At 40.1% G+C, this 26,012-nt stretch overlaps 1 protein-coding gene across 8 annotated transcripts; it reads right to left on the reverse strand.

Annotated features, from left to right (window-relative positions):
• Window positions 1-1,301: 1,301 nt before the first annotated feature.
• On the reverse strand, window positions 1,302-25,669 carry CD47 (CD47 molecule). Of its 8 annotated transcripts, XR_012996378.1 has the most exons (13): window positions 25,566-25,669; window positions 21,537-21,887; window positions 20,122-20,169; window positions 17,779-17,868; window positions 14,434-14,535; window positions 13,954-14,046; window positions 13,298-13,393; window positions 11,391-11,483; window positions 9,845-9,876; window positions 7,493-7,517; window positions 6,791-6,818; window positions 5,939-5,992; window positions 3,646-3,712 (listed from the first exon to the last, which is right to left on the reverse strand). XR_012996378.1 is itself a non-coding variant. In XM_076350431.1 (12 exons), exons 1-11 carry the CDS (start codon window positions 25,609-25,611, stop codon window positions 6,793-6,795), a joined length of 1,002 nt encoding a protein of 333 aa, XP_076206546.1. In that variant the 5' UTR covers window positions 25,612-25,669; the 3' UTR covers window positions 3,645-3,712; window positions 6,791-6,792. The 8 variants fall into 8 exon arrangements, 7 of the variants coding, with proteins under 7 accessions (XP_076206538.1, XP_076206559.1, XP_076206560.1 ...); XM_076350431.1 differs by lacking the exon at window positions 5,939-5,992 and having other exon boundaries at window positions 3,645-3,712; XM_076350423.1 differs by lacking the exons at window positions 5,939-5,992; window positions 6,791-6,818 and having other exon boundaries at window positions 1,302-3,712.
• Window positions 25,670-26,012: the final 343 nt, after the last annotated feature.

The following is a 26,012-nucleotide window of genomic DNA, read 5'->3' on the forward strand; positions in this document are numbered from 1 at the left end:
GCAATCTACGTACTTTCTTCCCCAACTGGATGATCTTTTTAAGGAGAAACACCAAGATCTCTGTGCTGGTTTTGGCAGGGATAGAGTTAATTTTCTTCACCGTAGCTGGTATGGGGCTGTGTTTTGGATTTGTGCTGGTAACAGTGTTGATAACACAGGGGTGTTCTCATTGTTGCTGAGCAGTGCTTACACAGAGCCAAGGCCTTTTCTGCTCCTCACCCCACCCCACCAGCGAGCAGGCTGGGGGTGCACAAGAAGTTGCGGGGGGGGGGACACAGCCAGGACAGCTGACCCCAACTGACCACAGGGATGTTGCACACCACAGGACATCATGCTCAGCACATAAAGCTGGGGGTAGAAGAAGGAACAGGGGGAAGTTCGGAGTGGTGGGGGGTGGGGGAGTGAGCAAGCGGCTTTGTGGTACTTAGTTGCCAGCTGGGGTTAAACCATGACAGTCTTTTTTGGCACCCAACGTGGGGCACGAAGGGTTCGAGATAACCAGAGATTTGATTGGAATGTGCTAGATCGAATTTATAGCTGTTATTGCTGTTTAGCTATTAATGAGCAAGCTCCTGTGCTTGCCACGGGGCTTGCTTGCCTTGCTCTATGTTAGAGTCTAGTGCTCGTTAGTGGCTGCTTTTTGCTTTCACTGCTTGCTGTACTGCTTATCACCTTACTCTGCTGTGCCTGGGAACATTTTGATAACAGCAGTGGTGATGCGCCTGGGCTGGCAGACGGCCAGGGCATCGCTGCTGTTTCTGCGCTGCTGTACTGGACAGGCTGGAACTCCAGTGCGAACTCGAGTCGAAGGGACTGTGACCTGTGGATGAGTCCACGCGGGAGCAGGACACCCCGAAGTGTCTGTGGCCGTGGGTAAGTCCACGCCAGAACAGGTACATCTTGAAGCATCTGTGGCCATGGTTATGTCTGTGCCGCAGCAGGTATAACTCTGAAGGGATTGCGGCCCGAGGCTAAGTCCACGCTGAAGAATGTACACCTCGAAGCATCTGTGGCTGTGGGTAAGTCCATGCTGCAGCAGGTACACCCTGAAGCATCAGTGGCTGCACATGAGGCTATGCTGGAGCACCTCAAAGCGTGTGGCCATGGATAAGCCCATGACAATCTCCCAGCCAAAACCGTCTGCAGCGGCCCAAGTAACCCTGAGAACATTCTTGTATATCCAGTAAGTAATCTGGGGGGAGAGAGGGTGTAAAGGCAGGGAGAAGAAGAGCTATGACTATGAATTTATGGAAGCAGTTACAGAAGTTCAATGTGATAGCAAAAAGAAAATCTCTCACAAAAACAACTTAAAATTACTTTATTTTTTAAGTATATTAGCACAATATTTACAAAATTGTTTCATGTTTCATAAATAAAAACATTTTCTTGGGTAAAGACTATAGATCTATGGATATTTAAAATGTCTATATATTTATACACACACACATCCGTACACACACAAATGGAAACATACAGTTATAAACAACTTTGGTTTTAAATTACTGTTGGGAAAGGGCTGGGTGTATCAATGACTTTTTAAACTCTCGCTTTTAAATTTGTACCCACAAGAAATCCAGAGCAGAGCCCTTAACACAACAACAGGATGGGTAGGTTTCTCCCATTTCTGGGCAATCGATTCCGCAGCCTGCACATGGCCACCGAGCTCCTCACGTTTCAGCACTGCCTGGTGACAGCTCAGCCTCATCCCACAGTGACACAAACGGGTTCTACTGCAGTTTGCTTTACAGAAGTTAACATAAAGCTATTATACATAATGCTTTTTATAAGGCAGAATACCTCAACAGAATTCCAGTTGGTTTGTTTTTTATTCCTCAACTGCTCAACTTTCAACTTGTCAGAGGCAATCACTAGTTATAAATAGGGAGCTCTGTGTGGTACTTAATCGGGTAAATTCTTACACTGAATTGTTAATGGAGAGTAACCTCCCGTCTTTAGGTAGAGATTGCTGCCATTATGGAAAAACCTGTATCAAAAGATTCATATATAGGAGCTCAAATCTTATATGAATACTCCCACTGACAAACTTGAAGGTATGAAAATAAGTGTAAACCCTACGTGCTTCTTAAATGTTTTATCACATGAATAGCCCTCTTCACTGTGGCCAGTTCCACCGATTTCAGTGAGGGTTGGACCATGGGTTTGCTCTAAACGGTTCAGTCCTGCAGCCCTAGCAAGAGGACTGTTTATGAGAGTAAATATTGTAAAATCAGATACCTCAATTTTATTTTGTTGAATTCTTGATGCAAGGCGTCTGCATCGAGACTTGGAGCTCAACATGCAGAGACTTGAATCTCTGTAACATACACCCACAACATGGATATGAACCTTAGTTTATAACATCCAACTCTGAGACTTGCCAAATTACTCAGAATCTTTAAAAACATGGATTTTATTACATTACTGTTTGGCAACGGCTTTCCAAACAAAGTTTTAAATTGTTAGAAGGAGAAAACCACGTGTGCCTTCAAAATATATTACCTTGGTACGAACAGGAGACAGTGTGAAGATTTCTACAAAGTATACATGAAGTCCAAGAGAAGCCAACTATACTGGAGCAACTCTCAAAACGGTTGTAAAATGTGGTAACGTTTCATGGAATGTGCAAGTCCTAGAAAATTGATTTTTACCTGTACCACTTACATATATACAGAAACTGAGCCTCCTCACTTCTCATCGGCTCCTCCTACTTATTTTCTATTTTATGTACTTGTGATGTAATGGCAGTATATCAAACGTGGGTCAGAAATGAAATAGCTCATTTTTCCATTCAAGAAAACAGATTTTAAAACTGTCAAAAATACATTAAATAGGACAACTCCTATTTTTATGAAGCATCAATGAGTTTTACAAATTCACTGAGTTAAGAAAGCCTGAAATTGCTTCCAGTACCACACACTGCACAACATGAACACACACAAGAACCACATTCAGCATGAAAATTACTAGCTGCTGTGCTCCATAATTCCAGTGCTGAACTAGGCTCCAACAGCTGAGCAGTTTCTCATCAAAGAATACGGAAGAGGCACAGAGAGCTCTCTCACTGAACTAAAATACTGGCCACCAGAGCATACATGACTACTGCCCATGGAGAGGAATACTACCATTTCATGGAATTAGGAGAACTCGGTCAATAACTTGAGAGCTGGGAGTAAACTTTGTACTTACGCAACTTTGTGTATAAGCATTTTATTCATTTTTTTATAAAAGTTTTGCTGAATGTCAGAAAAGACGTATTTGTACAATCTCTACTTCCTGCTTGTATCATAGACATATGACCATACCTTGCCCATGCACACAAATAAAGAAAACAATAGTCTAAATGGTACTGCAATCTTTGGGCTGAGCAGGCCCATTATCAAAGCAGTGACTACTGATAGTTTTTGAAAATAATACCACTAAGGATTACTGCAGGGAGACCCTGTAGTGGGCAAACAGTGCTTTTTATATTCTCACCCTCAATCATACCATATATACCATAACAAAAGTAAATAAAGATCACATGTGGGCAAACACACATGTTCCTCGCTACAGCTGCTGTGACTATAAAATTACATCATTTATATCAAAAGCACTTTTGCCACACATGCAAAACAATTAGTTTCCTGAATTTCTTCTCTTTGAGTAGTGCATCTTCAAGGCCACGGTGTATCAACAACGGTGTACTTTTCACATATCACATAGCTCTGCAGCTCTGGGAATTAAAAAAAAAAAAAAAAAAAGATTGTTTGGGAAGAGCAGCAACGTTTTGTGCCGCCTACCCAAGTTACAGCTTAATAAAATGACTTATTTTTATTTCAAACTTTGAAGGCACGCTTAGCACTCAAATAACGGAAAAGAGCGGTACTAACAGCAAGTGGTGTTTCAGCCTCTCCACAACAGAAAAGCAGACGCTGTCTTGGAGCTCTGACTCACGAATTGGAATAAGCTGTAGCAGCTCCCAGCCTTAGCTGTCTGGCCTGGCCTGTCTTTACTCCTAATACTGGTTTACTTTCACATGCCATTTTGTAAGCCAGTGTGCTTCAGCATCTGACTCATCTCCCCTTCAGTGTATGTGTGAACTTTCAAGGGAAGGTTAAGGTAGAAAGCAGGTAGAGCTCAAAAGGTTCCTGCCTCCAGGTTGTGTGTCAGAGCCCTTGCCTTCTATCTGTAAAACCTTCTGTTATTTTTAGGAGCCATCTTTCAGGGCAGAAAAAGCAGACAGACTTCTAACCCTACCCTAAAAGTCAAAATGAAATGGATAATTAGCAATTTCTGTGCTTTTAGAAGCTCTACCTCAGCACTAGAAGAGGAGGCAGGTTTTTATAAGCCTACATGAGACCCAAGAAGAAGCAGTCAACTTAGTTAAAATTGGATCTCCAAGCAAAACTCTACCTTGTTCTTCAGCAGTATGCGGTAACTGTATTGATCCCATCCTTATCTCCCTTCCGGTCAGTTTTGAATGCAACAGACTGGCAAATATCTCTTTCCTGATCTCAAACCGCTGCCTTGGAGAACAACCAATAGCCATTCTGAAGCAGGACCTACCTTCCACTCCTCCTACTTCAGATGATACTAACTGGCATACATTTTATCAATGCATTTAGGAGACACCAATGCAGTTCTCCTTTGTACTGCAGAAGTGCTTGTATTCCTATTGTTTAGAAAATAATCCTATGGCATATTTGGATGAATCATGTAGTAGTCATAAGTAACATAAACCTAGCAGTACATGGTATTTGTAAGGCAGCCTGTTTTTAAAATCAACCGATATACCTTTTTCCAATTAGGGCTGATTAGTACCTCATTTATTGTCACACTGTCAATTCATGCCTTCTAGAAGTGGCATGATATAAAAATATTTCAAGTAAATTAACAGATTTGCAGTGACCTTACTCTTTATCCTGACCAGCAAAATGTTGTAATTTGATGCAGAAGTACTAGGCAAAGGGTGTAGTGACACCTCATGACAAGCTTGCTCAGTTTCCAGGAAGAAACAGAAGTACCCACAGCATCAACAAGTGCTCTTTTACCCTACTCCCATGAAAAGGAAGTACAGCTTCTGAATACAAAAGAACCAATAAAAGACTGTTTTCATTTTCAAAGCCTGAGCATCTAATCTAAAATTTAAGCTCTTCAACAAGAGCAATCTGGCCAGGCAAAGTCTGCTACTCTTCTGATGGATATGAACTGCAGGAACCAAGAATCTTCACAAACTTGGCTACCCGCTTTAGGTACCAGTTTGGGAATTTTGGGCCAAGTTAATACAGTCCCTCTCATTTCATGGCTTATTATGTATTAGGAGGAGTCTATTCACACGTAGTTGGTGTTGCAATCTCACAGGCCGTTATAAAATCAGAAAGGACTAATCCCAGCATTGAGGACATTTCAAGTCGGAAGAAATCTTAAGTTAGGCCAGGACACTGCAACATACATCTTTCTTTACAATATCTGGTAGATCTTTAAACATCAAGCATAACCAATGGGCAGAAACCACAGCGTACCTTTAGATCTTAAAGTTCAAAATTCAAGTTTGTCAAAAATAAGCTGAAGTTATTTAAGCAGTTCTTAAATTCTGTTGTGTTTCAGTTCTGTTCATTTTTAAACACTACTATCTGACCCTGAAAAAATAATAAATTGAGTGAAATCTGACTGGAATACAAACAGTCTAACAAAACCCAGAGAATTTAACTAACAACTAAAGGGGAGGAGGGGGAGACAAAGTCTACTTTTAAAGCACTTCCCTGTGAACTTCCATGGGAGATCACCAATTAAATATGTAGAGAAGGCTTAGCCATATTAACAACAACCAAAAAACCTACCTCAAAAAACAAATACAACAACCCACCACCAAGGAAACAGTCCATGCATCTGAAATACTATATAAGCATAAAGGAAGTGTACAAACTATTTGACTTTCCACTTTTGATCAGAAACATACTAATTAATAGTTCTGACTCATCCTCTTCACTGTTTAGAAATACACATTCTTCCCCTATGTATAATACAGAAAATAGGTATTCTTTATTTTCAATGAAATATAATTTGAGTAAGAACAGCACCTGCACTGAAACCTGTCCTCCAAGTTTTACCATATTAGCACTGTGTCCTGGTTCCAGCTGGGATAGAGTTAATTTTCCTCCTAGTAGCTGGCATAGTGCTGAGTTTTGGATTTAGCATGAGAATATTGTAATAACACACCGATGTTTTAGTTGTTGCTAAGCAGCGTTTATACTCAGTCAAGGACTTTTCAGCTTCCCATACTCTGCAAGTGAGGAGGTGCACAAGAAGCTGGGAGGGGGCACAGCCAGGACAGCTGACCCCAACTGGCCAAAGGGATATTCCATACCATGTGACGTCATGCTCAGTATACAAGCTGGGGGGAGTTGGCCCGGGTGCAGCGATTGCTGCTCGGGGACTGGCTGGGAGTCAGTCCGCAGGTGGTGAGCGGTTGCATCACTTGTTTTTCCTGGGTTTTGTCCCTCTCTCTCTCTTTTTTGTTGTTTTCCTTTTCGTTACAGGTTTTTAAATTATCATTATTATTATATTTCAATTATTAAACTGTTCGTATCTCAACCCACGAGTTTTCTTACTTTTGCCCTTCTGATTCTCTCCCACAACCCACCACGGGGCTGGGGGGGGGTGGGGGGGTCAGCAGGCAGGCAGGCGAGTGGCTGTGTGGTGCTTCGTTGCCCACTGGGGTTAAACAACACCACACTGGGTAACTCTAAACATCAAAATCCCCAAATACATGTTAATTAAAATAAATAACTGGAGATACATTTGGACTTACCATCATTCTAACATCACTCCTTTTGCATCTTTAAAAGCCAAGCAAATGGATTAGTAATGAGTCAAACAGCAAGAAATGCTTCATAATTAGTATTAAGATTAATTCTAAAATTTGGGTTAGAACTTGCTACTACTCAGCATGCCAATTAGTGAACAGAATAGTAAAAAAAAGAAAATTTAAAAAAAAAAAAAAAATTCAGAGTCATCCCTTTCTCACCATAAATTTCCCCCATCTTAAGCACTATCACGAGTTTCCCAACACCATGGAAGAGTTTCTCCAACCCAAAGAAATATCAAAGAACAGAGTGACAAGGATAAGTTTTGCTATAATCGTAAGTATTCCACCAAGATAAATGCTCATGAAGAAGAATTAACATCAACTTTCAAGACCTGTCCCTCTTTTCCTCTTAAAAGTTGGACTTTTTGCAAAGCAAAGAGGGTAGATATAATACCCTGAGATATTAGATTTGTCCTAAAACAGTCAAACAATGCCACTGGCTAGCAAGCACAGTAGCGTAGAACAAGGGGTCTGGAGCTGCAGGCATAATTTCATCAAGAGATGAAACTCTTACTGACTCAGAGCCACGTAAGTTGACACACCGATCTGCCATCTCAGTGCTGTTGTATTGCGAACTACAAATATTTTTGATCTTTTTCCATAATTCATCCCTTAATTAGAAGATAAGCCTTGAATATCACCTACCATTTAGTGGTTCTTCTACAGCTTTCTGCAAAACATTTAAAAATATATATATGTATAAAAAGCCTTCATGTTTACTTTTGGCTCGCCACAGTTAAATTACTCTAATTGACATATACAGTAAGTAGTGATTCTACAAAAATGAAGAAAGCTGAACGTTAATAAAATTAATTACTAGAGGTCTGAAAAAAAATAAATCAATCAATAACTGCATTCTCCAGGTTATTTTTTCCCCACTGTAAATTTTTTCTCAGATTAAATACCTCTAGGTGGCAGCAAAAGGCATGCAGATACTACTTTTAAGCTCTAAAACCTGATTATTTCTGTGATTTGATCAATAGTTAGAAATAAAGCAGCACAACTAAAAAAAAAAATAGTAGCCAAGCAATCAAGTGTAATCTCCTCAAAAGGAAATACACCACAGTTGTGCATTTAATCTGGTAGACAATCATCAGAAACAACACACGCACTCTACAGAAATGTTAGAAAAATCAATAACTGGTTAAGACAGCAGATTTCAAAATACGCACCTTTTCCCCCTCAGACTCAAGAAAATACCAAGTATCGTTTTGTAAGTGTGCCCCAGTGTCAAAATCAAGCACTTCACTGACATTAAGTTTTCACTAGCCTTTAGATTACACAGAATCAAAGTGTATTTTCAAAATTACTTCACACCTATTTATTGCCTCGAAGTACAGCAATATATGCTGAACAGCCCTTGATGGAAACAAGCAACATACTATTGTATACACTTAATTTTCCACTAAGTCTTTCCATAACTTCCATAAGTTCATGGGCACAAATTATCATCTGAATTCCTCTGTATCTGACCCTCCACTAACTGCAGCTGCAAAAATCATGTTTTTAGTGGCTGAGATTTCCAATGACCTGTAAGTTTTAAAACTTTCTTTTGATTTCATTCCTGTCTCCAATTCAGAGTAACATGGTGTTCACTACTACATAATTGTGGCTATTTCTTTATTTGTCAAATCCTTGCTGCAGCATAAAACCACCTTGTGAAGAGAACAGCTCATAAAGAGAATGGACTTCCACAAAGGATGTTATTTAGCATGTTAGTTTCTATTTCAAAGTTTATTTACAACCAAAAACTAAGTTAAGAAAAAAAATCTCCTCTTGCTCTGTTTGCTTCCATTCTACAAGTAAACATGAGCATGTTAGATAAAGGCAAGATTGCATTTTGAAAGAAGCGTATCTGTAATACACTTCTCAGCTCATTTTTATAATATAATAAACTTTGTGAACCTCCTCTTTTTCTTTTCTTTTTAATTAAACTCCGCGCACTTATATTCCTTCTGTAAGTAAGAGACCAATCCTCTGAAATACTGTTCCTTAAAATGAAAATGGATGAGAAAAAGCAAAGGAAAAAAAATAAAAAATTTCTGTTGTCCTAACTGCGGTCAGCTCTCCTGCCCCACTGTTAGAAACCATCTTTCTTCAACAACTGGGTCTCAGGCTGTAGACTGAAGAGGAGACCTGGAAATCTGTCTCAAATGATGGCTGCCAGCAAAGAAATGGGATGACTTAGTATTTGCCATGCTCCCCTGCTACAAGGAAATTTTACTGGTATTTTACAGTTGTGCCTCTTTGCCTGCTTCTGCAAAACTCCAGAAATCAGGCAGTTCACATTCATGGATCACTAGAAAGCACTGCCTAAGCCTACGAAAATTACTGTTTTAGGAATTATTACTTCAGAATTAAAAAAAACTGACTGAAAAACCTTCTTTAAAAAAACAAAGTGCTTTTCCATTTGTTCTGTGTGACCTAAAGACAGACACTCTGCTTTCAGATGGTCTCATCAAATTAAGAGGCATTATAGGAAAATAAGAAAAGAAAAAAAGATCAAGGCTATAGCACCCATATAGCTGGGAATTCAAGAGAATATTAAAGGGTTCTGGTGTAAAAGACCATAGGAAAAAAAACCCTAAGTCTTGGTTCTAAGCCACCTAGATAAAAAGATTCAACAGTATTCTGCACTCACCTTTTTCATTAAGGTGAGCAAAAGGTCTTTATAAATTCATATGAAAAAGTGCATTGTAAAAGAACACCAAACTACCCTTCACATCCACCACCTTTTTGTGACAGCCCTTGAAACTCCATTTGGGCACAACAGTCGGAGTAGCTGTTAGGTAAGGGTGGCAATTACAGTACTATAGACACACTCAATAAGGACAATGAAGACCACCAACTCACTCAACATTAGACATCTGTTACACAGCCAGAACTTTTGCTTGCTACCAACCTGGTCTGAATTCGAACTAGTGCAGAAAGGTTCAGTATCTCACTACAATCCCCCGAGCCATCTAGTCACCCCAAATTTATTAATTTTAAGCTTACCCCTGGACGAGGATGATCTTTCATTCTGGAACCTAAAATAATTACAAAAAAGTGACCAGGCAGATGAATAAATGTCATGATCAACCGAATAAAAATATCTACTGGTAAAACTTGGAACAGAGTAGCAACACACAAAATTGAAGCTTCCCATATCCAAAACTACTTAATATGATGATGCAAATTCTGAAAGCCTCTAAGCACTCTTCTGTTTAAGAACTGAATAATCTTATCACATACAGTCTGTGAATTGTCTCACTCATGCATTTAGCTCTAAAATTGAATTATGCTACACGCTATTCTTTGTGCTTATTTTGGTGTGCTGGAATCTACCCCAACAGTCACATTTGAGTTCTTCAGCCAGCATAATCAAACTACAAATGCAATATTTATGCAGACCATTAGCACACAGCATCAGTCGTATATACAAGTAGTCCAAAGTCAATAAAAATTACTTTTATCGTTGTTAAAAGGCTTGCTTCACCTCTGTCACATTTTTGACTCATCTTCATCTATCTCAGATATCAAATATTAGGCATTCTGCCTTAATTTCTTCTTTAATGGATATCCTCCCTGACTCGGGGTCTATTATTTCTGACCATGCCCACACATGGTATGCACATACTAAACCTGGAAGACTGCATATTTCAGTGCAGACTAGGGACTGCTCTGACTGTATACACATCAGCTTGAATCTGGAAGCAATATATCCTCAATTGCATGGTTCTGCATCCAAACTAACAAGCTGTTTGAAGAGCCTTCATGCGCAGCTAGAAGCAAATAAAGTCACTCTGCTCTCAGACCCAAGCTGTAAAGTCCACGTAATGTTATGCTGTGGTGTGCCAGCTCAGAGATGTCTGCACCACATTCCAATCACACAGCATTGCTGTGTTTTTTGCTTATTTAGCAGGCCTGACTGGCTTTTATACCTTTAAATCTCTCATCTTTTTGAGATCTGGTGAACAGACCAGTTTCTGAAACAAAGTATTGCTATTCTTTGCTCCTGGCTTTTAAAATTAAGCATAAGAAAAAATAGGATTCACTAAAATGAAAGGTGTGCATTCAAATTGCTCTTATTTTAACCTACCTCTAACCAGTGGAAATCACTAGGCAGATTTTGCTTCTTTAAATTCATATTCTGATAAGCTTTTGTCTGCACCATCCCATAACCCACTCTAGAATCCTTGAAATACTTCTGCTCTCTTCGTTCTAAGCTTCAGCTAGCCAACTGCATAAATGCAGAACTTAAACAGCAACATCTGTCCTACAGTTGAAACACTCTTACTTAAGAAACCTGGCTGTGTTGATCTCAAGACAGCTTATAATGATAAACTGTAAATTTTGTTACTCAAGATTCCCCGCAGTCTCTGTGAAACAAAGCCACTATATACAGACAATTTTTCAGTAATTTTTTTAGCTATGTAATTGTGAAATCACACCTTATGTTCAAATAAGCTACGTCTACCTCTGAAAAGTACAATAGAGAAAATTGCTCTTCTGAATATTTAAGTGCTAAAAAAAAAAAGGCAGAATATTAGGTGCTACTTACCCATAATAAACATGTAAGCCAGACTAAGCAAACTTGCAATAGCCATAATAGCTAAACCAGCAATCAAAACAGACCCATGTAACGGAGGACAGGCTGTTAAAAACACAAGAAACTGTATCATCTGACACAAGTAAAAGCACAAACTTCTATTTTTTTATATAATTGAATACTAAAATAAATAAGCCTGATAAAACCAGATGTGATTAATTTATCTTTCAAAGCTATCCCAGAACTACTTCAGCATCTTTCTTTTTCTGTATACATTCTTTAATGATAGAGAGGCATTTACTGATTTATCCTGCTTAGCTGTATTATTCTACTACAGTTTAGCTATTCTTCTGTCATTCACTGCAACTGACAACATTCTTTCATTAATTGTATTTTAAATTTAAACATCCACCTTCAATCCCAATTGTTTTGAACTATAATTGCATTAGATTACAGAATACAATACTGTTACTGATAAAACAGGGTAAAAAATGGGAAGAAGGGAGCAGAATATGAGGGTAGCTCTGAGGCAAATCCACCACAGATAACAGGAATGCTCCATGTTTACAGGGATATCACAGAGCAGGAACAGGCTATTACAATCTAACCATAGTTCACTACAGAAACTCCTTGTTCTCTGATCCTTGTTTCCAGGGACTTGAAGTCATTGCAACTACCTGTGAGCTCAACCTAGGATGAGCTATTTCTACTGACACTTAAGGGTCATTCAGCTAAACTTCCAGAGATACAGATAACATCTACCTTATCTGACCTGTGAAAAGGTCACCCTGAAAAACTAGGGAGACCTTCCATTTGAGAGCATAATAAAAACATCCTCCATTTTGTATTACTCTAGAGGATTAATGCTTTACCAGAAATCTCCCCTCAGTTTATTTTACTATTACATTTGACAACACTTAGGTGCCCCTTACAAATACTTCTGTAAATACTAAACAATAAGCATAAAACTCAAATCACAACTTCATTGAAAGGTCTATCATTTCACCCAGATTAGACAAACCTTTAGAAACCACTTCAAGGAGAAATTGTTTTTCTTAAATCCCCAACCAAATAAACGACTAAAATGAAGAATGTCTCTACAAAACAATAAATCAGGGATATAAAGTGCTTCCAATAAACACAAGTATGTATTCTACTACTAAATATACTGCCAAGGATGCCTAGTCCTAAATTGACCCTTTCCTCTGCAGTGGGGTTTTCTGGTGGGCGGAGGGGAAGGCAGGCAGGGGAGAAAAGGAGGGTTAGAGGCAGGGATAAGGGGTATCACTGTGTGCGGTGTTTAGTTGGTGTTCCTTTACAACAGTGACTGTTTTTCAGTGCTGAAACAGAATGCCAGCCACAACCAGACTTAAAACAGTCCAAGAACACTTCCAAGTTTACTGTCCCTGCATTTGCCGTCTTAGGCTGTTTCAATGGTATTCGTTTCCCAGAGACTCAGTTATCACTCACATACTAGCGGAGATTAACAAGGAATTTCTGATTTATTTATTGAACATGAGAAAATTATTATGACTCTAGTTTAGTTTCTAAATACCCTAGGCCTCAGTAAGAATAACAGTAATAAAGGTCAATGTTGGTTTTAGGTGACTCTTTAGGGCACTAACTGTTGCAAAATTTAAAAAATTAACTTTTTTTTTTTTTCCTGTTAAGCAACTGCTCATAGAATGCAGTCATGCTGGATATAGTCATACTAATGAAACTGCTATATGTAATACTGCCTTTGGGCTATTCTTTCACCAGATAAAAGAGCATTAACACAGTAAAGTACATTTACAGAAGTTACTTGCTAACACTCAATGTAGTGAAGCCATTTTCACAGCATTTTAGTGTTACAAATAAAGAAACATCAGGTATAGACAAAAGTAAAAAGACACTTTTAGAGAAGATAAATTGCTTACCTGAGACACACAGTGCAAAACCAACCACAGCAATTACATAACCAAGAATTTGCAAACCTATCAGAGCGAATGTTGCTTGTGGTAGACTATCGAAAACTGGGAAAGACAGAAACAAAATTGTAATTTTTAAAGTTTAACTACAGAGACACAAAAGGTAGATCATTCACATGAAGCTAGAAATCAGATTCTCCTAAATTCCAAGCTCAGCCAGCCAGTGTGATAACAAAACTCACAAGTCACTGCAAGTCACTCAGGGCTCTTGTATGTATACACACACATGCATATAAAAATATATGTATATATAAATAAAATTATAAATAAACCACAAGTAGAAAAAAATGAAACACATACATTCTGAGAGTTAGTTATTCATCCCAGTCCCAAGACCCAGGAAGGAAGAGCAGGGATCACTCAGATGTCCTATCCTAAATCTCATTTTTCAAGCAGGTAACTTATACTTCTTCCCTGAAGCAACTTAGCCAAACAAACACAGGTTAAACATTTTGTTTTGAGATACTAGGAAGGTCAGGAATCCAGGATGCTATCGTAGCACCTATTTATAACAATGAAAATGGTATGTAGATTATGGGGGGGGGGGAGCTCGTTCAGTTTTTCTATCAGTATGTTCTTGAGCTAGTGAATAAATTAATACTCACCAATTCCAAACATAAAGTATTGAAGTGGTACCAAAATCACAGCAGGAACTACAATTAGGCCAAGACCAGCTTGATTCTGTGCAGTATAGCCATCTGCAAACATGTATGTGGAAATTAGTAAAACAGAAATCCTTGATTGGAATAAAGCACAAAGCAACAAAAGTAAATCATTAGTATCATCAAGTTTTCAGGGTCCAGAAAAAATCCCACTGAAGCACCAGAAGTCACTCCCTAGCCCCTAATATTCACCCAAGGTAGCAGGACAGAAAACAGAAATAAATTTGGAGTCCTTATCTCCCTATGATCATCTGAGGGCCTGACAACCACAATGCTGTTTCTGTTGTATTCTGTAGTATTTTTTCATTTTAAAATTAGTAGATGGCAATTAATAGGTGGTATTAACTTCCATACTACTGCATGGAAGAGATTAATTTGTGCTCTTATTCCCTTAAGCTAGGAAGGCAATTTTAATACACTTACCTTGGACAAAAAGAACAGTGCCTACAACAGCAGCAACTGTGAAGATGATACCTGCTACAATCATGCCCATTTTCTTCTGAGGTACAATTTCATATTTTAATGCTTAAAGAAAAAACAAAGAGAGACAGAGAGGAAAACAATCAGACATAGAGATTCTCTCACTAAAATACACAGGTTTTATGATTAGGACTGTTGTCCTAAACAAAGAAACAAACTCCTAAAAAATTAGAACTATATATATTACCAAAATTTCATTTGTTTTCATTGTTTGATATGGTTAATATGGCTTACTCAGATAAATGAAACCTGGCATTGGTGTTCTAGTCAAATTCTTAATCCACCTTCTATACAATTCAGGTGATATGTTATCAAAACAACTTTGGGACATGGTACAGATTAATTCAAGTAGATGTGCTACTGACATTTAAATAAGGTTAAAGTGAATTTGTTACTCAGATGAGTGTCAGACAGGGATTTAGAAATTCCAGGTTTAATTCTCTTCCCCGTGACACTGTGTGAGCTCAGACATATCACCTCTGTCCCCTAGGGAACAGGGTGATGTTCCCATCTCACCACAATGCTTTGAGGATGAGCAGATATGGCATGACCTACATGTTCAGATGCCATAGACAAGACTAATTTTCAGTAAAACGGCACTGCTAAATAGCTGCCATCTCAGAAATGGTTGATTCCAGTGGAGGGTTTCAAAGCAGCAGCACTTTAGTAGTCTTTGGAAAAGAAGGAACAGTACAAATAAAACATCATAATAAGCCGTGTTTGCTTCTGCCTTACACACTGCTAAAACTAAGACACAAAAAAAAGCAGCTCTTGCACCGAGCTTGAAAATTAATATACCAACAATCTTGGTACATGTTGAAATTGGTAATCAGAAACAGAGAGTAAACAAGTACTGTAAGTAACTTCAGAAAGAAAAACAAGGAGCACGTACAGAATTAACATCCCACTTACATGCACTGTGTTAGCACAAAAAAAATATCATGAGGATACAGTAAATATTGTAGAGGGTACATATGACAAAATCTTTAATAGTATCTCATCTACGGAAGGGTTACAGAATACTCTCTCTTGTAGTTAAAACTCTGCCTTTCATTATATTCACATTGCCTAACACAACAGGACCCCAGTCATACTCTCAACTACCAAGTGTCTCTCAAATGACTCTCAAGTGTCATTTAAACCAAAAACTTATTTGGAATAGTAGTAATAGTAAAAACTTCCTGCATATCTGTACTGGAAATTCACATTTTTTCATATTATAAATACGCTAAATAAGGAAAGCAAGACACAAAGGCAAAAATAAGTAATGGACATGCTATACTTAAATCCTAAAAGCTGACCCTGTAAGCACAAAACCCAAAAAACTCCACCCCAAACCAACTGACCAAAAAAAAAAAAACCCAACACCCTCCATAAAACACAAACCCAAGAAAACATATATACCCAAGTGTTACACAGAAACCCAGTTTAACAAACTATTTAAAGGCATACTGTAGCATTGCTGGATTCACAGGTTAACTAAAACAGTGCAAATTAAAGGAAAAAAAAAAAAAAACCAACAAAAACGAACAGTTAAGTACACCCACATTTATTAAGTTAGAGGTAGCACAATTACTTTTCCCCACAGAGGTCACAGACCTCGCAATAAAGTGCAGAGATGCAAAAAAAATCCAAGCAGGCTCAACTTACTCCTGTAAATGACAGTGCTTCTCCATGGATGTATCCATGCTTATTTCAGGACAATTATTACTTTCCTATCAAAATGCTAAAAATGTTAAAACTTCTGCTACAAATGCAAGGCAATGACAATTCCTGAACATATCAGAGACTCCTAAACCATTATAAACAGTAATGAAAATCAGGAATCTAACACTGTGGAAATAAAATAATTTTTAAAATATGTATTAGTTTTCAACCTTTGACCATGGATGGACCTTTGAAGAGTCACAAACCACTTTCAGAGGTTCATGAAAAGGTAATAAAGGAAATTATATATAGATGGCTGAATATATGTGATTACTATAAATCACTGAGTGCAATTCCTTTCCATTTCTTATGGACTCGACTCTAAGCAGAAATTTTTTATTTGTTTATTTTTTAGAACTCTACAAATTGAGAAAGGCTGAAAAAACCTCAAAGACTGATGTAACAAACTGCACCACAGGGAACCATTGGAAAGACTAGCACATAAAGCACACTCTACATTGCATAGATGTTGGACACCAGTGTATAAAGAACATCTAAGGATGTCTGACACTGGTGAATGTATTGCCTCTAAAAACATTTAACAAAATCATTGATGCCGGTGTTAAATTGTAACTCAGCTACTGCTAAAAGACTAATGAACAATTTTACATCAAGAAGAGAGCACCATCCTTCTCTAATATTGATTTTATGACCATAAAATGAAACATGTTTCTAATGATTCAGTAATGTCATGGTGAACCAACAGTGAAGAAAAGCTTCCTTGTTCTAACCAATGACAGTAGACATTATCAATTATAGCCCACAAAAATTACACACATGCAAAGAAACTCATCGTTTGCAACAGTACTGGCAGCAGAAACATCACCACACGGCAGACTAGCTCTAAACACAGACCCTTTAGGCTGCACGTCATACCTTTGTCTACAAAGACATACAGCTGCTAAAAATCTTATCCCCAGGAAGCAAGCCCTGGCTTCCAAGCAAACAGAGCAGACTGACCCAGACCCCACTGCTTAGGGCTAGACGACCTTCAACACAGTCCACACTGCATGACTGGGGCACCATGTGGCATGCTGAAGCCTCCAACAACTCACATCTTTTTGATGAGGTCATGGTTTTTTTCAGTTCAAAGGTCCCAAACTCTGCAAATGCTATGCCAGACTAGTGTTTCGTAGCTTGATGCCAAAAATGTATGTTATGTGTCCTGAAAGAGTGCAAGGCTCACTGAAAAGGAAATGGAAGACGATGCAGCACAAAAGAGTGTACCTTGGTGTGCTCTTATTGACCAGGCCTGTGAGTAATAGTGCTTATTAGGAACTATCTCGAGAACTGTATACGAGTTAACTCTCTCATGGTGTTAGCTGATTCATGCCAAAAGAAAGCCCAGAAATGAACATAAGTAACACAATGTGGATGATCAGGAGAGGATTCCAGAGCAAACCAGACGCCAGGTTATTTGACAAAGCAGACGTACCACCCCTCTACGTATTATCTGGATCAATTCTACCAGACATCTTTTAGATGTAAGCACCGTCTTTCATCTTACACGGATGCCTTTATGCAAACAAGTGATTTCGGGACAAATCAATAATTGCAAAGAATTAAAGAGTCAATACTTACCAATAACACTTAACTGAGCCGAACACAAAATAATAACTAAGAACAGCAACGCTATGATGATAGCTCTTTCCACTAGAAGAAACCATGATCCTAGAGAATAAACAAAGAAAAATGGTAGGAAGAAAACAAAAACTGGAGTTATTAGCTTTACATTTATTGCTCCTTTTAGGCTATGCTCTAGATTGCTCAATACTGTACGTAATAGTTAGCATTAAGAGTTATAATAGGCTAAGAAAGCTATGACTTCTACCTATGTATTTTTCACTCTGATCTTGTGTGTGACAACCTGTTTTTCCGGTATTTCTAGCTACCAGAACATTTTCCAAACTGGAGGTCTTAACCTCCACTGCAGCAGAGGATACGTTTATGCTATTGTCTGGCAGTACAAGCTAGTTAGCTTGTGGAACTACAAACAGCACAGTAGATGAGAAAAATGGTGTATTTAGGCTAAGCAGGGAAGCTGGGCAAGATACGAAAAGTCCAATTTGATGATTCCCCGGCTATTCTGTTCTACCTCCAACTGCTGTAATTCCTGAAGAATTCCACATGTGTGATAAGGAATACAGGAGCTAACCTAAGTGAGAAGGAAACACTGCTCTGTTAATTTTAGAAATCATACATGTTCCTTTAGGTCTTCCCACCATCATCCATTTAGCTTTTTTTCCCCTGCATCTTGGGTGCCTTAGGCTGTTCAGTCACTCGTGCTGTAAGACCGTGTAAGCCACCTTCCAACATAAAATTCTGAAAATACCTCCACTGAACTAGAAAATGCAGTTGATTCTTTCATCTCTCCTCATAACTTCCATTTAGATTCACTCAGTGGAATCCAAAGTCTCCATTTCTTATATTATACTTGCCACCATTCCTCTGCCTGCACACTTGATTCCAAAGAAATTTCTGATCTTCATCTAGATGCATACTCCTTGCACTTACTCTCCATATTTAAAAGCCGTATCTGCAGCTTCAGAAACATGGAATTAAGGAGCAATACCTCACAACTTTCAATGCCAAGTAAGTACCTTGAGGACAGTTTTAAATTCACAATTCCCCTCTTCCCCCTCCCCCCGCAAGGGGTCACAGAAGATACTGTGGTTACAACATAAATACAAGGCAATCACAAAATATACTAAAGGCAGAGAAATGGAGGAATATTTTTGAACTTCCTTATCGCCAAAAGAAGCCTAATTTAATGAATTGTTTAAAGGAAGGCTTTTTGCTTCATTTGCATTTTCAAAAAAGCAACTAATACTGAACAGTAACTTCAATGCACAGCTGCCATTCTCTAGATAAGCCAAATCCTACAGGCAAATCCCAGCAATGCTGTTCAATGTAACTAAGAATTATTAATGAATTGAAAGTATTTGCAAGCAGAAACACTAAAGCAGCTTCACTTCCTCTGTAGCGTTTCCAGATGACACTACCAGGTATTACAAATAGGAAAAAAGCAGCCATGAAGCCTGGTATCTGCTAGGACTTCAGCATGCAACATGGAACCACATACAGTCCAGTCTTAGAGTCTAAAAGCACTTATTATATGGAAATGCTTGCAATACTGCTGGTATATGCAACATGCAAGTAAGAGAAACAGCTGAACACATTTTCCTGGTAATACTTTTCCCTTACACTGGTGCTTCATAGCAATAAAGTAAACTCCTGGCAAAAAGTATTCTTTTGAGAGCCAATATAAGGAAGTCTGTTCCAAACCAACAAGAGAGACTTCCAGACATGGGGGAGCGGGGAGAAGGAGGAAGGGAGGGAGGAGGAAGGAAGGGAGGGAGGAGGAAGGAAGGGAGGGAGGAGGGAAAGGAAACAGGGGAGGAAGAGAGGGGAGAAAAGAGAAGGAGGGGAAAAGAAAAAGGGGAAACTTTACGGTCACTCTCCTGCGAAGATAACTGATCAGGAAAGAGTGTGGCCAAAGGCAAGGGTACTAGCATATAAGTCTTGCTCACTCTGCTACCCACTTCCTAAGTGAATCCAAGAATTCTGTAAAGATGGAGAATAGCTGGCTCTTATAAGACTATCTTTGTAAACGCATCAATTGCAACATATTAGTGACAGCATGAATTCATTGCTCAGAAATGACAGTGTGAAGACTGGTACAGGATTTCCATTATTCACTAACCCTTTTCAAAACTCACTTGCTACAGTTTCTTCTATTAGCTTATTATCTCAAGAGTCTCTCTAGAACACTGAGGAACAAACAACAGAAATTATGCAGAAGCATTTAAAGAGAGAACAAGCGACTCATTTACCTTCAGCTAAACCCTCAAACATAAGACTAAGTTTTACATTTTCTAGCTCTCAAACCTAATGTGACCTCGCAACTACGAATTCTTCACCAACCAAGTTTTTCCTTTGGTGTTGGGGTATTTTCCTCGCCGCAACTGACAACTAGAAAATGAAATTAGAAAAAATTACATCAGTTTCCTGCTTTGTAGTCTTTATACCTTCAAAATTCTAAGCACAGAAAAGTAAAAAATAAAACAATAAAACTTGCAAATGGGACTTGATTCTACTACATCCTCAAGCCTCGTTTCCTCTTCTAGAGCTTAACACTGAATGGCAGTCCAAACAGGTTGAGTGAGGAAGAAGTTATAAAAGAAGGAAAGAAACTGCCTATACCTCTTCCCCTGTTTTTGCAGTGTTCCAAGAACTGAATGATTTTGTAGCATCCTCACTCTTTCAGTGGCTATGCCCCTCTCAATCCATTTCAGGATCACGTTTTGCAGGGTATATGGTTAACTGAATAATTAGACCCAACTGTGAATTACACAGATGTTTGCAGCAGGACACAAATAACATCTGTTTGAGCTTCATAAATATTTTAATGACAAATGCAAAAATTAATAGCAAAAACATCCTAAGACAATTCTACAGTGTATGGGTAAGACTCCATGTGCTACACATATGTAACATATTCAGTGCTTCTGAGAAGCTTTCAAGAAGCAAGAAGCAAGTTTCCTGTGCAGAACAGATAAATACACACATATGTTCAGTGAAACTGTCACTTCTGCAGAATACTTGACAGACTGCACATGTACAGCAGATCCCATTATTCAATAGCTGAGGCGCTAGAGCACATGGGCTGCGTCTGACAAGATACGGTAAAATGGCTCACTAAATGAGAAATTCATCACTTAGTCACCATTATTTCAATTTAACATCGTCTTCTGAAGATGACATTTAATGCTAGACAACCCTAACAAGTTACTATCTAGTAGTAGCATTTTCAACCTCACTGGAAAACTGCATACCTTCAGATCAAGTTTTAGAGTTCTCATACAGAATTTATATTAGTTCTATCTGTAATTTTTCCAGCATAGCTAAAGATTGCAAGATGCAATTCTTCAAAGAAAAGATCTCTGCAGCTACCGTGATGGATGTATACATCTCAGTATTACTAAGATATTCAGAATATGTTTCAGTATGTAATGCAATAACATGAGCGTGCTGAAAATCTCACCAACTATATAATCTAAAAGATGTGGGAAAGCATAGATTTCACTGTATTAGACAAGTGATCTTCAGACATTATTACAGAATGAAAAAATGTGTTCAGATCTTTCCCACAGAAGCACTCCCCTATAACTTAATCCAAAATAACTCCTATTAGCATTCAGGTTAGAAGGCCTGGGTGCTACATTTTTTGTATTTTCAATTTAAAGTAATACATCGTCATATTCATTATTTTTCTCTTTCCCGTAAGATTTTGCTTTTTTCTCTCCCAACAGATTCTAAAACAATGGCAGGCAACTCACCTGAGTGGTTTCTAAGTTCAACTCTTGTTTCTCCTTCTCTGTTTGATTCTGTTACTTCACAACTGTAATTCCCAGCATCTGCTTCTGCACTCTTAAGCATTAGAGAGGCAATACCCTTGGGTAAATCCGCCTGAGATACTAAGTTAGCTGATGGAACTGCTGGATCTCTGAAAAACTGCTGTTTTGCTCCATCAAAAGAAAAAATTATTTTTCCTTGTTTTCTCCACGTAACAAACATGACATTTGCATTGTTCTCCTTTAGATTAGTCACATAGCAAGGTAAAATGACAGTTTTATTACAGTCAGTTCTTTCAACAACGTCTGTCACGCTAAATATCAACTGGGCAGAACCTATAAAGAAAAATGAAAATTGACACATTCAGAATTATTTAATATACAAGAGAAGAAAGAAAAAAAGAATTACAACATGTGACTTGGGAAAACAAAACAAACTCTCCAACGAAACCACAAAAAGAAACCCATGCTTTAAGGGAGTAACAGAAGAAGGAAAAAAGGCATAATTATAATTCTACCACAGCCCCTCTACGCGGACATAGCCATTCTCACATCCATTTAATGTACAGATAACATAACCTATCATAAATTAAAAAAAAAGTAATAAAACTTTGGGCTGCCACTTACTTGGACACTTCCCCTAATTGCCATATGCAGAAATACTGCCTGTTTTCTGCAAAGCATACACATAACATTAAGCACAGGTTGTCCCACTGATGTTCAATTTTTTGCTGCTGATCACACAGGTATCTAAAAACGGAGGTCAAGGCATCAGCTCCACACAAGCATCCTTTACAGCTCGTTAAGGGGGGGGGGGGGGGGGGAATCTACACTTCTGAGAGAAGGCAGGCAAGGCAGCTTAGTCAACAAAGGTTTGTCATTTGTTCCTTCTTATCTCTGAAGGTGGAGCCAAATGCCCATAGGTTTAGATTGTTTCTTGCAAATTCTCTGTCTTCCTTTCCGATGGAGGAGGCGCACACAATACCATATATTAAATAAGATTATTACTTACTTAGTATTTGAGTGTATACACAATAGAATTGAAAACGGAGAATTTGTAACAACAAATGTCCTGTATTATAAATCGCTGTGATTAATGCTACTAACAATAGCATTCAATGCAGGTAATGAAAAATCACCACCACACAAGATTATATTATCACTGCTGGTTTTTATCACTTCTCTCCCACATTGCACCACAGTTCTAAAACAGTAGTACTGACTGACCACTGTTTCAAGAAAGACCTAAATCCTATGCCAAGATTTTATCTGAAATGAAGACCCATTCATCTGTTCTTGAGAATAACAAAAATTATACCATCAATATTTAAATCACGCCAGGAACCAGAAGAAAGAGGTTAATTAAACTAACTTGACTGCAAAATATGAAGGCTTTGAATCCTAAATTTTCCATATTTTTCCTCATTTGTGTAAAATTGTAACTTAGTTTAATAGCTGTCCTAATAGCCATTGCTCCCCAAAGTCCCAGTGGCATTCATCATTCAAAATGCCTGATTATGTCCACCTGATAAAACCAAATACAGGAAAAGATATGTACTGTAAAACAAGACCACAACCCCTAATACTGTAAGCACAGAGACTTACAAACTGGAGTAGCTCCAGTGACTTCTGAGGAACTACTGGTATTCACATGTCTAAATCAGCTCAGAATTGTGATATGTATTTGATGACTAAATCCAATTAGGGGAAAGGGAGGCAGAAAAAAAAAAGGGGGGGGGGAAAATCAGTAAAAGTTGTGTCACTACTTGCAGTAGCTCATTTTTTTCAAAGCAAGTCTCAGATCAAATTTCAAAAGCACTGATCCTTGAAACATTCTCACACAAGTCATTGGATTACTACTGAATATCAAAAGCCTACAATAAACTGACTAAATATGCATTATGCATGACAGCACTTAACAATGAAGAAATAATTATTCTCTGGTTTACTCGTTATGTTGCATTTTTCAACTGTACCTCAAAACATAAAAGTAACAAAAGCAGAGCAAAGGGAAACTGTACCCAAACCCCAAAATACACACTAATGAAAAATAAATGCACACAATTAAAAGCTGTAATGCTTCAGTGGTTCCCTGAAATAATTTTCACATCTGTTTTATTTTAACACTACCTTGGGGTAGTGTTGGGTTTTGTGTTTTTTCTTTTTTTTTTTTTTTTCCTCCTTTAGAGCTAGCACATTTACACTTTGTAGGAAGAATTTATTCTCTGCTGGCTCCACCACTGAGAAAGGTGATTTTCAACTAAAGGAAGCAACCGTACTCCCAAATATTTACCAAAGTGAATAAAAAACAACCATCTTGAAGGAATTAAATTGATCACGATTTTCTCGCTAGTATTAGCACGGAATGGCAGGGAGCTGTAAATTACTGATTCCACCGGTTTGCTGCTGTGTAGTCTACGAGAGCTGGCATATTTTGCCTGAAGCCAATGAAGAAGTACTCATGTGAACTGCTCCACCAGCAGAGTGCTGGGGAAATAACGAGCAGGCTGCAGACAGACGCCGACAGAAGCAGACAAATATTTGCAGGTTTTGTCCTCTGCAAATCTGGCTGCTTTACTAGAAGGGGTTGCTGGCTGCTATCTCACTAAAGGGAACCTGACTGCTTACTACAGATGATATTTCCACTGTCAACAGCCGACGTTCCTCTTGTGATATGAGGAGGAAGTCATCAGAACCCTTCGGCAATAGTTCCCAAATCCTGCAGGCAGTGGACTACTAGGTGGGCTCCTAGCTTCAAACTTTCTCATGGATTATCAGCTTAGAGGTGTCACATAAAGGCGACAATTTTAGAGCCTTACACTAAGCAGTTTGGGGGGCCTGCTTCTGAAGAATATGCAGTTGTGAAGCTGCCACAGAAAGGTTGTTTCAAATTACATATGCAGTGCAAATTCGGGAATACTGCACATGATGTCAAAATTGGCTAAGCTTGGTAGTTGCACCTGATGGACACTTGCATTTCTCACTGACTACAAAACACGCTCGGGCACCCAGCATTTAAGCCAGTCTACCGCTAACTCAGGAACCCAGACATGAATTTAGATACTAGCTTCAAACGTGCAGGTTTAGATGTGCTGCTTCCTGACAGAAGAACAATCTAGCATTTGCACCTCAGTGAAAGTGCTGTAATTTTTTTAACTCTCCCTCCCCCCACTGAGTTTCTTCTTGAGGCACGGAAAAATAAGAAGTTAGATTGCGAGATGTCATTTACACATCCACGACACCCAAACTTTTTTTAAGATCAAGGACTGCCGTCAACCTTAGAAACCGTACAGCAGATGACCAGTTTGATCATCGTTATTTCTTCAAGAAAGCACATTAAGCCAAGCTGCCCTAATGCTACTAGACACAAAAAGACGAGGAGCTTTGCGCTGGTCACGGCGTCCCTCCTCTCCCCCGCAACTTCTGCAAGAAGCAACCCAGCCCCAAACCCGGGGAGGATGAGGGAAGCGGTAAGGCGTAGGGCTGGAGGAACAGCCCCCCCCCACAACGGATGGCGAGCTACAGCTAAGCAGACCGCAGTCCCACACACGCCTGCTGTCACCGTCGCTGCTCGGCTGTCACCAGTGACAGCCGGGAGCTCCGGGCAGGGGCGATGCGAGCCTCCAGGCCGAGCGGAGGCAGCTGCACTCCCCCCCGCAACCGCGGCGGCAGGGCGGGTAGGTGCCGCTCCGCTCCGCTCGCCCCGCGGGACCGGCCGCCTCACGTCCCGCCCCCCCACCCCGCCGCCAGGGCGACACCCGCCCCTCCTTCTCCCGCGTGCCCAGCGGCCGCGCGGGCCAAGGGAGGCGGCTCTTCCCTCCTTCCCTCACAGCTGCACACACCCCCTCGCCCCCCGGGCCCTCGCCAGGGCTACTTCAGGGGCTGGCGGGGCGCCTGCACCAGAACCCGCTGGAGGCAGGGGTGGACGGAAGGTGTCTCGGGCCCGGCTGCCGCGGCCCCAGCCGCAGGGGTCGGGACGACGAGGGAGAGAGAAAGAGGTCGGCGAGAACTCACCGGCGCCTACGGCGCTGAGCAGCACCCAAGCGGCCAGCAGCCACATGGCGGAGCGGCGGCGGGGAGCGCAGCCAGGCAGCCCGACGGCCTCCGGAGCTGGTCGCCGCAGCGGGCGGGCGGCTGCGCGCAGGGGGCGGTGCGGGGCGCCCGGGGGAGGAGGGGGCGTCCTCCCGCCGCTGATTGGCTGCGGCCGCTGGCGCGGGGGTGGTGACGCGCGCCCCTCCTCCCCGCCCACCGCCGCGCGGTGACGGAGAAAACGGCTTGCTGGTGGCCGTTAGACCGCTCGCGCCCCGCCTTCTCGGCTGTCGGTTCCCGGCAGCACGGGGCTGGGCCACCGGGGGCCCCTCCGCCGGGGGCCAGGCTCGGCGCCAGGGGCTGGCCGGCTGGCCCGCCCGCCCGCCCGGCTTCCTTTCCCCTCCCGGGGAAACCGAAACAGCCCGCGAAAAT

The sequence above is a fragment of the Aptenodytes patagonicus genome, chromosome 1 (genome assembly GCF_965638725.1).
Source record: "Aptenodytes patagonicus chromosome 1, bAptPat1.pri.cur, whole genome shotgun sequence".
NCBI lineage: Eukaryota > Metazoa > Chordata > Aves > Sphenisciformes > Spheniscidae > Aptenodytes > Aptenodytes patagonicus.

What these genes read in the sequence shown, in the direction of transcription:
- CD47 (XM_076350423.1), bottom strand. Translation starts at nt 25,611, where the DNA reads ATGTGGCTGCTGGCCGCTTGGGTGCTGCTCAGCGCCGTAGGCGCCG. An exon ending in GCTCAGCGCCGTAGGCGCCG is followed by an intron (nt 21,888 to 25,565) that starts GTGAGTTCTCGC and finishes TTTTCTTTATAG; the next exon opens with GTTCTGCCCAGTTGATATTT. An exon ending in CACTGTTCTTTTTGTCCAAG is followed by an intron (nt 14,047 to 14,433) that starts GTAAGTGTATTA and finishes ACATGTTTGCAG; the next exon opens with ATGGCTATACTGCACAGAAT.